Genomic DNA, 14,388 nt, shown 5'->3' on the forward strand with positions numbered 1-14,388 from the left:
GAGCACATTCCAGAGCTCTGTCTTCATCCCTGGCCTGATTGACTTCTTAATCAATTATCTAAATTTGGACACTGATGGCATGCTTGTAAAATTCACAGGTGAACCAAAGTTGGGTAGGATACTTCATATGCTAAGTAACAGGTCCAAAAAAGATCACAATAGAGTAGAAGCTACAAGGTGGATCTAACAGATAACATTTAACAACACTAAAAGCTCCTATACTTAGGTCACTATGAGTCAGAACTGATTCAATGGCAATGGGTTTGGTTTTTTTTATACTTAGATCCAAAATATGAATAATACAAAGCACAATGATAAGAGATGTAAGGCTTAGCAGCAGCATGTACAAAAAACACTTTCAGTTGATAAGAGAAACATGATGTAATAATGTTCCCCTCCCCTCATAAACTGACTCAAACTACATTCATGAGAAACAGTGTCCAGAACGTGGTAGACAAAGTGAAGGCTACCCACTCTGCTCAGGTTACACAGTGTTTAGCTCTGGCTACTGCATTTTAAGAGTGCCATTGATAAACTGTCCAGAAAGAAGTAACCAGGATGATAAGCCTATAGAGTATCTTCTGAGACACCAAGGGAAGTTATCTTTAAAAATATTGGCGAGATAATTGGAGTAAGAACAGCTCAGCTTCTGTCTCTGAACGTCCCACAGGCACCTCAAATCCAATAAACCCAAAGCCTAAACTGATTACTTTGAGAATAAAGTCCAAACATCTGGCCTAGCATACAAGCCATTTCAAATTTACTTTCTCCCTTCTCAACCATCTGACCCTCGGATATCTTGGGGTTCTATCCAAATCCCTATTTTTTCGCTCCACACCTTTCCTCTTTTCAGTAACTGTGCCCCAGGATTAGTCATCTGCAAAAGATTATCAAATCTATATCTCTAATCCAGATTTCTCTAGAGACTTCTCTGGAACTTCAAAACTTCAAACTCTTATACCGAATGCTCACCTGCTACTGCCACCCGGATATCTTACCAACACCTCAAATGCAATATGTCCGAAACTGAACTTATCATCCTCTACCCCTCTCCACCTCACCCCAGTTTACTATCTCAATCATGGGATGCACCACACACCCAATACCTCAAGCTTCAATTTCCTCATCTATGATGTTGTTAGTTGCCATCAAGTTGATTTGGGCTCGTGGTGACCCCATGTGTGTCGGAGTAGAAACTGCTCCGTAGGGTTTTCAAGACTGTGACCTTTAAGAAGCAGACTGCCAGGCCTGTCTTCCGAAGTGCCTCTGGGTCAGTTCCAGACACCAACCTTTTGGCTAGCAGTCTAGCACTTAACAGTGGGCGCCACCCAGGGACTCCTCACCTATAAAACGGGGACAGCAATACCTACACCTAATGGGGTTGTTCTGAGGATTAAATATTTAATACATGTAAAGTGTTTAGTGCCTGGCACACATTTATTATTATCCTGACTCAGTCCTCCCTTTATTATATCTAATTTACAAATCTTTTCAGTTCTACTTTCTAAATATATTTCAAATCAGCCACTTTTCTCTACCCCCACTGACACCATTCTTGTTCAAATTGTCAATAGCCTCTAAATTAATCTCCTGAATCCACTCAAAGGATCTTTTAAACAATGCAGATTGGATGACTGTGCTTTGCTCACTCTTTCTTAACCACCTCCCTCCCCCAGGGCTTTTCAGTGCTTTCTGGATGGAGTCCATAATCCTCAGTCTGCCTTTAAAAACTCTCCAAAATTTGGCCACTGCCTTCCAATATCTTCCCACCTCAATTCTGCCACTCCAGCCATCTGCTCTGCTTTCAGTTCTTGGAAGGTTACTCCATATTCTGTCATCTCCAGGCCCTCTAATACACTGATAGCTGCTGGGGAGATTTCCCTAACAATCGCCCCTCACTCCCTACACACACCACAATCACCACCACCCCCCCAATGTACTCCCACAGCACTTGTTTTTCCCCTATAACTTGTAATGATTCATTTAATGCTATGTTCCCAGCTACAGAATAAATTTCGTAAATACGTCAGCCTTGTTTTTTGTTTGTATCACTGGAGCCTACATCGGACTCCGGCCTAGCTGTTGTTAGGTGCTGTCAAGTCCATTTCGACTCACAGCAACACCAGTGACAGAGCAGAACTGCCCCACGGGGTTCCTAGGCTGTAAGCTCTGTCAGAGTACATCACCAGGTCCTTTTCCTGAGGAGTGGCTGGGAAGTCTGAACCACCGACTTGTTGGTGAGCAGCCCGGTGCTTAACCACTGTGCCACCAGGGCTCCTTGGCAATATCTAGGCACTCGGTATTTGTTGGATGAATGCTCTGATCCCTGCCTACCAAGCTCATATCAACTACAAATCCTTGCCACTAATATTAAACTATAGTACTTTCAAATGCTTATTTTTTTTTAAATGTCCCTCCCTTTTATCTGTGAGGTTCTTGAGATATGATAGAAGTTTCCACTCCAGTCCACATAGTATAATTTTACTAGTCATAAGAGAATAAACACACAACTAGAAAGGAAGGAAGCGTGACAAAGGATGTTACAGAACATCAAAAAGCAATTGTGTTCATTTCGTTGTGCCTGAATGCAACTAAAAACCATCTGTTCTAAACTAGACAGCTGGAACGAAGAATACATCCTCAACTTTCTAAAATGCAGTTTGGATATATTTTAAGCAAGAGTTTTCATAGTTCATATGAACCTTAAAGGGAAAATGGTGTAACTTAACACCAATGTTACTACTTTACAAATCTGGTTCTACCTGTATTACCGACACAATACCAAATATAATAATAAAAAAAAAACCAAGCAGCTCCTTTACAAATTTATCTATCAAAATATATGCGAAAGTATCGATAAAATGCTAAACAATGAAAGGAAATAAAATTTGTTTTCCATTGTATCTGCTGAACTACTGATTTTAACAATTCATCCAATAAAAATCATGAGCACAAACTTTATATACTTAAAAGTATTTGAATACAAAACTTGCGATTTGTAGCTATGTCCGTAAATATGAGGACATAAAGTAACAGCAATGAAAAGAATTCCTGAAATGTAATAACAAATTTTTAAGTCTGCTTATGAGATCCTCTTTAAAAATACTACATTTAACAGAATAATGTTACCAACAATATTTTGCCCAATAAACAAAACAAGAGATATTAATGGTTTCAAATCTTCATAATGCCATAACTACAATAAGCACAAGTTCTAGGGAACTATTCAGACCGCTTTGAGTATATAAATAAATATAATTCTTACTCCATAAGACAAACTGAAGTCTACTCAAAGGGAAAAAAACCACCCGCAATCTCAGTGGCCTTTCCCACAGCAAGAGCATGCTGCACTTAATCAGTACCAGACCACCAGGACTCTTACCAAGTGGCTGAGGTTTCTCCTGTCCTGAACTAGCACAGGGTACGAAGAAAACACAGAATCCAAACTGGCTAGAAAAATCAAGACTCACTTATACACCACTCTAGAATTCAGCTAAAAAAACACAATTTCTAGACACTGGAAAAAGGTACCATGTTCCACAAAATGATAACTAGGCCTCTGCAAACGGGCAGGCAACTCTCTTAGAAGTCCGAGCAAAACATGGCACAGAATTAACATCTGTGGAAAACTTACTATGTGTCAGGCTCTGCGAAACAAATTACAAATTATTTTCAATTCACATGGGAACAGCTCTCAATAAATTAAAGTTATTTCTGACTTCCTGAAAATGCTGTTCCTCTTGACTCCATCAGGGAATGGAGCTTTCCTTCCAAACCAGATTTTCCAAGGACTTAACCGTCCAAAGGAAACTCTGGTTGCGTAGTGGTTAAGTGCTACAGCTGCTAACCAAAGGGTCGGCAGTTCGAATCTGCCAGGCACTCCATGGAAACTCTGTGAGGCAGTTCTACCCTGTCCTATTGGGTCATTATGAGTTGGAATCAACTCGACGGCACTGGGTTTGGGTTTTTTTTTTTTTTTTTGGTTAACCATCTAAACATAATGACAGATTTGCTCACTATGTTAATCGCAAACAAGAACTGACAGGCAAAGGCTATTGGTTCTTGTACTCATTGCTACATAGATAGTACTGAGTCTTGCTAGAATCCAAGGCTTCCAAAGACATTCCGATTAATAGCTCCCCTACTTGCTGGCAAGGTCCCTTCTACTTAACATTTATTTGGTATCCCACACTCTTGGTCCCAAAGAGAGGTAATCTTACTTATAAAGAACTCAAATAGTAATAATCCAGAATGGAAGAGCTGGGTGTGACAACCAAGGCAATGTTTTTACACTTTCACCCTTAGTCCTTACTAACTGCCATCTTTTCCCAGACACACCACTGATAAACTCCTGCTACCTTCCTTTAATCTTTGCCTCTCTGATACAATTTTTAACAAATTGGTCGTTCAAGTAACCTAAAATAAGTACTGCATATTGATCTCTTCTTCTAGCACTTATCCGCAGCTAACATATACACAGATGGACATATTTCCCAGCTCACACTCTGATATATACAATATTCATATCATTAAAACAGGTAAATGGGAGGACGTGTTCTGTAAACATAAAGCGAGACAAGTTTGGGAAAACAACTTTTTCACTAGGATACCTAAGTGTCTCTCTATCCCACCCATTTTTCTCCACCCCTACTGCACAATCCTGGACTACTTAACTCGAATAGCCTAACTGGTTTCCCCCAAATTATACTCTCAAACCCCTCTTCTAAACTTCCCCTCCCTCATCCATTCTCCACCTTACAACTGAAGCTTTTAAAACTGCTCATCTGTCCCCTCCTTAAAACCTTAGGTTAAAGTCTAAAATCTCTAATTTGGATTACCAGGTTTTATAAAATCTGCTGGTGACCTTCATAGCCTCACTCCACTCTTCCCTCAGCAGCTCTCAGTAGTACTAGATTTCTCTCAGTTCCTAGAGTAGGCCTTACTTTCTATTGCCCGAAGTCCTTCACACAGAATGTTCCCTCTCTCTCTGAACTTCATTTTCCACTAGCCATCTCTTTTCCTATTTATCCTTCTAATCCCTGCTTTTTAAACTTCACTTCTTAAGTGTGGCAGAGGTTGTCTGGATCAAAATCAACTCTCTCCTTCACGCCAAGCACATGCCTAGACCATGTTTACGAGTCCTCCTTCTCCAGTGGAAAGCGCTATGTGAGTGAGTCTTTTGTTTTCCTTTCCCCTTCCATCAGCAGAAACCCATGGAGACCCAGCTTCCACCATGAGACAACACCCAAGGGATGGGGGAACAAGATGAAAGAACCACCCGGCAACCTGGAATACTCACCTCAACCTGGAACATTTATTTCACACTGTTACATGTGTGAGAAACTATTTTCCTTCCACTAGATTATTATTAGCCAACTTTCTGCTGACAAATATTCTCAGGAAGCCTTCCCAGGACCATGTCATGCCAAATTAGGTTCCCTGGTAAAGGATCCCATAGCATCCTCCACTACTTCTCAGCACTTACCACACGTATTTCATTTATTCATTAACAAATATATACTAAGCAGCTACTATGTGCCTGCTAAGAACTGTTCTAGACAGAAGGGATATTGTGGTATTCAAGATAGACAAGATCTCTTATCTCATGGGCTTACATTCCAGCGTGGAGAGATGCACACATTTCACAAATAGCAGCTGAAGATAAGTGTAATGATGAAACAAAACATAATGAGGTGAAAGAGATAGCCTGTGGTCGAGGAGAGACAATTTAGGTTTAATGGTCAGGGAAGGCATTCTGAAGTGATGGCATTTAAGCTGAGATCTGAATGACAAGAAGGAGTCGTTCCAGTCAAAGAGGACAGCTAGTGCAAAGACAACATTCTTGGTCTGTTTGAATAAGAAACCAGTGTTGACAGAACGGAGCAAGGGAGAAAGTAGTAGAAGTAGGTCCCAAAGAACGGAGCAAGGGAGAAAGTAGTAGAAGTAGGTCCCAAAGAAGAAGGCAAGGGCCAGATCATTTATTGATTTCCAGGCCACTCTGGATTTTATTCCAAGTATGACTATTTGTAATTATTTATTTAAAACTTGACTTTTCTTCTAAACTGCAAATTCCCTGACGGCAGGGTTCTGTGCAATCCTTAACAGCATCTATCACAGTGGCTGGCATACAGTATGTGTCAAATGTTTGCTGGAATGAATGACCAAAAAGAGATTACATTACCTCTCCATAGATAAAGGTGAAGGGACCTCAGGAGCAGTTTTGACTAAATTAGATAAATACTCACATAATGAGACAGAAATTAGTCTCTTGTCTGCAAGAGAATATATACACATATATATGGAGACCCTAGTGGCATAGTGGTTAAGAGCTATGGCTGCTAATCAAAAGGTCAGCAGTTTGACTCCACCAGGCACTGTGCTTGGAAACCCTATGGGGCAGATCTACTCTGTGCTATAGGGTTGCTATGAGTTGGAATTGACTGGACAGCAATGGGCTGAGTTTATACGTATATATGTGTGTGTGTGTGTGTATTCTAAGTATAGTGATACAGATGAAATAAATACAACCCTCAGGATACCATCTGAATCGTAGTTTCCCAGCCTCTTTCCTGTAAGCACTTCCTTCATATAGAGCCACGTGAAACAAGCCAGTTCCCCAACTGGCATGCAAAAATAGGGTGTACAATAGGTGTTAGCTGCTAGTGGAGTAACTCTACAATTCTATGTAATTTTCAACCTTTTAAAACAATTTTTTAATATTTTGGTAAACTGGCTGAGTGGTATTTTCCTTTTAAGTGGATATTTTTCCCTAAATTTCAATAGCTCTCTGATTTATTTAGAATGACGAATGCATAGCAAGAGAGAAAAAAGGTGCTTTATGTTTGATAAAAAGGTATTATTTTAGTATGTGCACAAGACAATCTACAAGGTATATAAAGTGAAGAAAGGTGTAGAAAAACTATACCTCTAACCCTTAAATCAAAAATATCCCCTGAAAGTCTTAAAACCAAACAATAGTTTTGCTTAACTAGTAAAGAACGTCTGCCGCCTTGAGAATTATGCTATTTTAAGATCTGTCTATATGGGATCAGACTGACAAAAGCAACTCCAAACATTACACAGGAACCTTAGGGGGCAGTGAGTTTATGATGATGGGGAGGAACACCTCAGAACAGGAGGGGAGGATGGCTGCCTAACTGGAAGAATGTAATCCGTATCACTGAATGGTACCTGTAGAAACTATTTGAATTAGTGTATGTTTTGCTGTGTATAGTCTCAACAACACAAATAACATAAATTGTAAAAAAAAAAAAAAAACAACAAACTATACCTCAAGAAGATTCCAGCTAAACAAAAAGGTCTAATCTGACAAAACACAGATCAATATGAAACATAAACAACACTAAGAAAGAACCTGTTTAGATCGGCCAACAAAGGTCGAAGGAAAACAAGACTCAAGTTAAGGTAACAACAGTTTGGCAGATGGAAGGAGGAAGAGGTTCTTTTAGAAGAATGAGATGACTTTTGCAAATATACCTGGGATGTGGAAAAATGAAAGATAGTTTAGAGTCAGGAGATTTACTTGCTTAGAGCAGAAGATAGTGGCAAAAAAGTATGGGAACTCTACAGCTAAAAAGGACCTTAAAAGACTCTTGCTAAAGCCCCTTAATTTCAAGCGGAGAAAAAGGAGACCCAAAAAGGCCAAGCAAGTTTTACACAGAACTAATGAGTGGCAGAGGAGCCCTTGTGGTACAGGGGTTAAGCAACTGGCTGCTAACCTGAAAGGTCGGCAGTTCGAAACCACCAGCTGCTCCTCAGAAGAAAGATGTGGCAGTCTGCTTCCTTAAAGATTTACAGCCTTGGAAACTCTTTAGGGCGTTTCTACTCTGTCCTATAGGGTCGACTTGCTGGCAATGGTTTTAATGAGTAGCAATGCTAGCAAAGAATTCAGGTCTTCTGATTCTTCTTCATTTAGCACTCTGGGAAAGCACTGTATCAGATATCCTTAAAAAATCCAAAAGAAATACAATGTAAGTTTTGTTATCCTCAAAGAGCTTAGAATGTTACTAAGGTGATATGGCACATTTTTAAAAAGTACAAAAAAATACAAAAACAGGATGTAAAATTTTTAAGTGCCAACTTATGTGCTATAAAAATACATTAAGTATTTAGGAGTTGGGTTTCAAATACGAAGAGAGAGATTGAGAATAAAAAGGAAAAAAGGAACCAATAAGCCATCAGTTGATTGCTGAAGTGATATTTAAAAGGAAAAATAGCCTTCTTAATTTGTGTTCAGAAGGGCATGAACTGTAAGGGAAGAAACTGGGGAGGAATTAATAATAGTAAGTTTTTAAAAACCCTTGAAAAAATATAGTAGATTGCTTTACACAGTCACGAAAATGAAAACAAAAGGCAGATCAAGAAACTTCTGGGTAATGGAGAAATTCAGGAAAAGCTAATGGTGACGGCTGAACAATATGAGCATATTTAATGTCACTGAGCTGTACATGTGAAGACCGCTGAAAGAGCAAATGTTTTGTTACCTATATGTTTACCGCAATAAAACAAAAAAGTCAAAAAAGCAAAAAACTCATGTTTGCAGAATCTCCTCAAATTACAAAAGGACCACTTACAATGTCTAACAACACGCTGCACAAATTTCAAGTACAAGAAGTTCACCAGGCAGGTTTGGCTCAATGATTTCTACCAACACACCACTGTCTGCTGAGCTGTGCTTATAAAAACAAAACCACATAATGAAAGAATTCAATTTTCCAGAAAACTGTATGCTCTGAGATTATCTTTTTTTCTTGTAGGAGGAAGTTCTGGTTTGGTTTTAAATCTGTAACGATCAATTTGCTCTAAACCCATAAAGCTACAGTGTTTCCAGAGATAGGATATCACCAGCAAAAGCCCTACTGGCCAACAGGATCAAGTATATTTACAAAATCTCATTCACTATTTTACTCCTCAGATGTTTTACTAGCTTGGCTGCCTCCAGTTCCACCAAATACTTTATCAAAATCTCCTTAAAGTTGGGAACAGAATCTTAAAGTTAACGACATTGTTCATCCTATCATCACACCAGTATTGTAACACAGAACTCTGAGCTAATTACATATAATGATCCAAAATCACCATCTGAACAATAAAAGTATTCCGTAAAATGACTCGTCAGTAGGTGTTAAATGCTTTACTGAAAGCTTTAGTCTTACATGAAAAAAAAAAAAAGCTGGTAATGATTTGCATTCCCTAGGATCTTTAAAAAAAAAAAAAAAAAAACTACCAGGAATCAAAAATAGCTTTACACAAACAAGAGCAAAATTGTAGGTTTTACAGAGGGCATCAGCCACTTAATTTAACCCCACTTGATCAGGAGCAGGAAGCCACATCTCTGTTTTCAACAGAGTTACTAGGAAACCAATAAGCTAAAGGAAAGGCTGGGGCAGTAGAGTCTGTAGTTGAAATGGGTATTTTTATGTGATTACTGAGAATTCCCAAAGTGACACTAATAGTCAAGAAAGCACCTAGGGCTGCCTCAGGATGACTCTATAACTGAGTCAGTGATTAAAATGGAGAAAAACACATTGGAGCTTGGGGATGGGTCCCCCCTCCCTTCCCTAGCCCTCACCCCCACCTCACCCCACCTAAACAGGAAAGAGAGCGCGCCCAGCATAAACACAAGCCATTGCTTTCGGGTTTGTCACCACAACAAACTGGAGGTTAAACCAGCGCTCCAGGAGACCGAGCCCCACCCAGGTCTTGGTTGCTAGGCACAAAAAGGGCCTCTTCCCCACAGACCTGTGAACAGTGTGGGCTTTACCAAGGAGTTTGGGTGTACCTCCACTATTTTTTTTTTTTTTTTTAATGAAAGCTTTGAAAGTGGCGACAAGGGAACAAAAGTTTCGCTTTGAGCCAAACCTCTAGATCTGCCTTACACAGATGCATATTAGGTGGGCTGGTCCCACGTAGTCTCCACCGTCATTGCAATTTACAAACTTAACGACTACAGAACATGAGCGGAGAGAATAGGAAAGCTCCCACACCCACCCCGCCACCACCACCATTACCATCCTTTCCAGACACCGCTTCCCGGTCCCAAACAGCAAAATTAACCAAAAACCATGGTGATAAGCAGAGCTGTGAAACACACACACACAAGCCCCACACCGGCAATCGGCCACGACAGCCGGGAAAAAAACGGCCGGGTAAGGAGGCGCAAGGCGGCCCCCTGTCATTTAAGGACAACAACACGCCCAGGACAGAAGTGGCAGGAGGATGGGGGAGTTGCCCCGAAAACAAGCCCGAGTTTCCCCACTTTCTTAAGAATACGATCCCCTCCTGCGGCTGTGAGTGGCCGGGCCGCAGGACACCGCGCCTGGCCCAGGGCGGGGGCCCGCTAAGGGAGGCGCCCCCCGCAGGCCAGGCGCCCAAGGAGAGCCCGCAGCCAGCCCGGCCCCGCCTCGGGGAGCGGATGGGAGATCGCTCCCGGCAGAGGCCCTCGCTGGCTCGCCCGCTCGCCCGCCCGTCCGCCCGCTCACTCACCGCCGGTGTGTCTGGTTCTCAGCCGCGAGCTGGGGCTGCTGTGAGGAGGCGGCGGAGGAGACGAGATCCGGGGCCCCGCCGCCGGGTCATCATACCCCCCGCGCGAGCCAGCCCCGGCCCCGGCCCCGGCCCCCGCCCCCCGGAGCCGCCTCCGCGCCCGTCCCGCGGGGGGAGCCTCCTCAGCCTCCCGCCCACCCCGGCCCCTTCCCGCCGCCGCCGCCGCCGCCTCGGCCCCGCGCGCTCCCGCCTCGGCCTCCTGCTGTCGTCCGGGGCCACCGCCGGGCCCCTCGCTCCGCAGCCGCCGTTGTCGCCAGACCCGACGAGCTGAGCGCCGAGCGGCCGCCCCCATCCGGCCGGCCCTGCCTCGCCGGAACCATTCACCCGCCCTGCGCCATGACACCTACTGAGGCGGAAGTGCAAAGGAGCCGGCTGACTAGGACGCCCGCATAGCGCGGACAGCCGTGGGAGTGGGTGGGCCTCCGTGGGGAGCCAGCGTGAATCGAGTGGAGGAGTCGGGTTCCCCGCCCCCTCCGCACGGCTGCCTCCGCGATGACTTAAAGGTGCTTGGTGGCGGTAGGGTGTCCTGCTGTAAAATGTCATCGCAGCCAGTGTGATATCACCACAACCTAGTGTGACATCTCCCCCCCCCGCCCCCCGAGATTGGGCAGCACGCGGGGAGGCAGTGCCGCCCCGGGAAGTCCCCCTGCTGGCGAGGAACTACCTCAATTTAGGCTGTAATGTTTCGTTGCCGTGTAAAGATATTTCAGCAGTGTGACACCTGTGTACAGAATCTGTAAGCCTCCACGTGACACTTGGGAGCGGGTCTCCCATTGCTGCCTTTGCGAACCTATATTTGCATTATATGAGAAAGAATAGCTGTGTTCTGAACCCAACTCCTCAAAACATGCAGCGAGCGAATGTTAACAGAATTATCTTGCCTCTACCAGTAGATAGTAAGGCCGGGTATTCAGGAAACTGCATGAAATTCTGAGAAAATGGACACTGCATGAAAACTAGCTTACAGTTGCCATCTCCCACAACCGAGAGATTCTGTAGGACTTCACATACACCTCCTGCTGTGTAAAATGTTGATTCCTAAAGTGGGGGGCATTTTTAAGTAGACTGGGTGGCGCAAACTGTTGGCACTCCACTACTAACCTAAAATTTGGTGATGGCATCCCACCCAGTGGTGCAGTGGAAGAAAGGCCTGGTGATCTGCTTCCATAAAAATGACAGCCAAGAAAGCCCTATGGAGCAGTTCTGCTCTGTAACACGGGGTTGCCGTGAGTCAGAACTGGCAAAGGCTTTGGTATGAATTTATAGCATCATCTGTGTGCATTTTCTCCATTATACAAATGCAGGTAACAGCAGTGATCTGAACCTTAGAAACTGACTGCTCCACACAGTATTTGCTTATCTTCTTTGAGGGGACAGATGTGGCTAAGGCAGGATTCTGCTATTAAGCTCTATTCCCCAGATCTCACTCTTCCACGTCTTCAACCTCCTTACAAAAAAGCCAACATTTTTGTGAAGGTGCACTAAAGTGGTTATATTACCTTTTAAGGGAAGTCATCTGGGTTTCTCCGTTGGCTTAAAACAATGGGAGCAGTTCCATTCTGTTGAGAACAGGGAAATTTATTTCCCTAGAGGACCAGGGTTAGCAAAAGTGTTCAATCCCACAGGGCAGTTTTGTTTGCTTATTTTCATAGAAACTTCCTTCTTACCGTTTAGAGAACATAAAGTCAGAAGGAACAGTGCTCCAGTCAAGGTCACCCCCAGAGTAACAGGAAGAGAGACTTCGAGATGGCTTAAAGTCCCCCCACGTTTGGCTGACCTTAGAAACATTAAGGCATTGACAGATAGTGGGTGAGCATGTCTGCTTGGTGATCCACGAAAAACAGAAACCTGAGTGAACACTGGGGTGGAGCAGATCCTGTGGAAAGCAATCACGGGAAGACGTTTTCAGACCATGCAAATACTCTGCTCCTCGTTTAACATGTTCCCCTAGATTTAGCATCTATGGACGATTCTTGTTTGTACCAACCCTCCCTTATCCCTTATTTGTTTAGTTATCTATTTATTAATGATATAGACTTATGGACTCCTAGGGAGACCCCAGTCGACACACATGGTTAAGTGCTTGACTATTAGCTGAAAGGCTGGCTTACTAGCCAACGCAGACACACCTCAGAAGACAGGCCTGGTGATCTGCTTGTGAAAGGTCATAGCCTAGGACACTATGGAGCAGTTCCATTCTGCACACGGGTGTCTCCATGAGTCAAAATTGACTTGACAGCCGCTAACAACAACATGACTACTATGTTTTTCAATACTTTGTAATTCATTACTGTCCTTAATTATTTTGGTGCTAAAATTTCCCAGCCCTTTCAAGCTGGCTCCTATGTTTTTTAGTGTCCTCATTTTTTTTTCCCCCAGCATTTCCTTACTTTCTGCTACAATAAGATGTTCCAGACTTACCTTGTACTCTCCTGGCCCTAGCTGTGGAATCAGTCATTCTCTGACAAGTCCTGGCTCCTTTTAGTGGGAAAATACATTAGAAAACAATATCTGACACTAGGCCCACAATTACTTCTTTTAGGATGTTTTTAGTCTTGAATGTGAATGTTAACCCTGAATGAACAATTTCTCTATTGATCCCTTCCTCTAGGGTTGCAAGACTTTAAGACTCCTTTAGGCTATCCTTAACAGAGAAAGCTTGGGTAGGGGATTGTGGCAGACATGTTTCATTGCCTATTCAATGAATATTTAGGGAAAAGGGATATGATTTAGTTTAAAAAAAAAAAAAAAAGCCAGTCTCTGCCACATTTACCGAAAAGCCACTCCCTATATCACTTCCCTATTAATAGAATTCCAGTTTTGTTCAGAGAGAAGGAAGATCCTTTGATTTCAAGGATGGTTAAGTTCCTCCTCCTATGTAAGAGGATAAATCACAATTGGTCTGAACCAATCCTGATTATTTCATGTCTCTTTGCCAATGATTGGTCTAGGGATGGGTACAGGACTCTGTTCTGGCCAATGAAATATGAAAAGAAGTCTGCTGGGAGGGTTCTGGGAAAATTTTTCCTTTTGGATAAAAAAAAGACAGTGCCTTGAGACAAGAAAATCTTTTGCTCCTGCCTCTTCTTGTTGGGACAAAAGCATGAAGACATGAGGCTTGGAGCTGCCACAGCCATCTTGTGACCACAATGTGACAATGAATAGCAATGACAGAAAAAGTCAACATGCTAAGGATGGAAAGAGTGGGTCCTGATATGGTTGAGCTTCTCAAGGAACCTGGAACTGTCCACTTCTAGACTTTTTTTTTTTTTTAAGTATTTTTATTGTGGTGAAATATATATAACAAGATATTTGTCACTTCAACCATTTTTATGTGTACAATTCAGTGACATTAATTACATTCACTATGTTGTGCAACAATCACCACTATTTCCAAGTATTTTCATCACTCTTAAAAACTCTGTACCCCTTAGGCAATAGCCTCATATTTCCCCCTCCCACCCACCTCTGGTAACCACTAATAAATGCTGGCCTCTATGCATTTGCCAATTCTATATATTTTATATAAGTGGGATCATATAATATTTATCATTTTGTTTCTGACTTATTTCAGTCAGCATAATGTCTTCCAGATTCATCCATGTCTCAGCATTGTATAAGAATTTCATTTCCCTTTACGGTTGAGTAATATTCCATGGCTTTTCAATTGCCTCATATGCATGTGAAAGTTGAACAATGAAAAAGGAAGATCAAAGCGGAATTGATGCATTTGAATTGTGATGTGGGTGAAGAACACTGAACATACCAAGGACTGCCAGAAGAACAAACAAATCTGTCTTAGAGAAAGTACAGCCAGGATGCTCC

At 42.6% G+C, this 14,388-nt stretch overlaps 2 protein-coding genes across 2 annotated transcripts in view; one reads left to right on the forward strand and one right to left on the reverse strand.

Moving 5' to 3' along the window:
• Positions 1-10,648, reverse strand: part of HIPK1 (homeodomain interacting protein kinase 1) — a 50,793-nt gene extending 40,145 nt beyond the window's left edge. The window contains exon 1 of the mRNA XM_049880020.1: positions 10,507-10,648. The gene's annotated coding sequence lies outside the window, so the exon portion shown is untranslated. The remainder of the gene's footprint in view (positions 1-10,506) is intronic.
• Positions 9,977-10,834, forward strand: LOC126071398 (proline-rich protein HaeIII subfamily 1-like). The gene has a single exon (XM_049875573.1). The coding sequence runs from the start codon at positions 9,977-9,979 to the stop codon at positions 10,832-10,834; it is 858 nt and encodes a 285-aa protein (XP_049731530.1).
• Positions 10,835-14,388: the final 3,554 nt, after the last annotated feature.

The sequence above is a fragment of the Elephas maximus genome, chromosome 3 (assembly GCF_024166365.1).
Source record: "Elephas maximus indicus isolate mEleMax1 chromosome 3, mEleMax1 primary haplotype, whole genome shotgun sequence".
Taxonomy (NCBI): Eukaryota; Metazoa; Chordata; class Mammalia; order Proboscidea; family Elephantidae; genus Elephas; species Elephas maximus.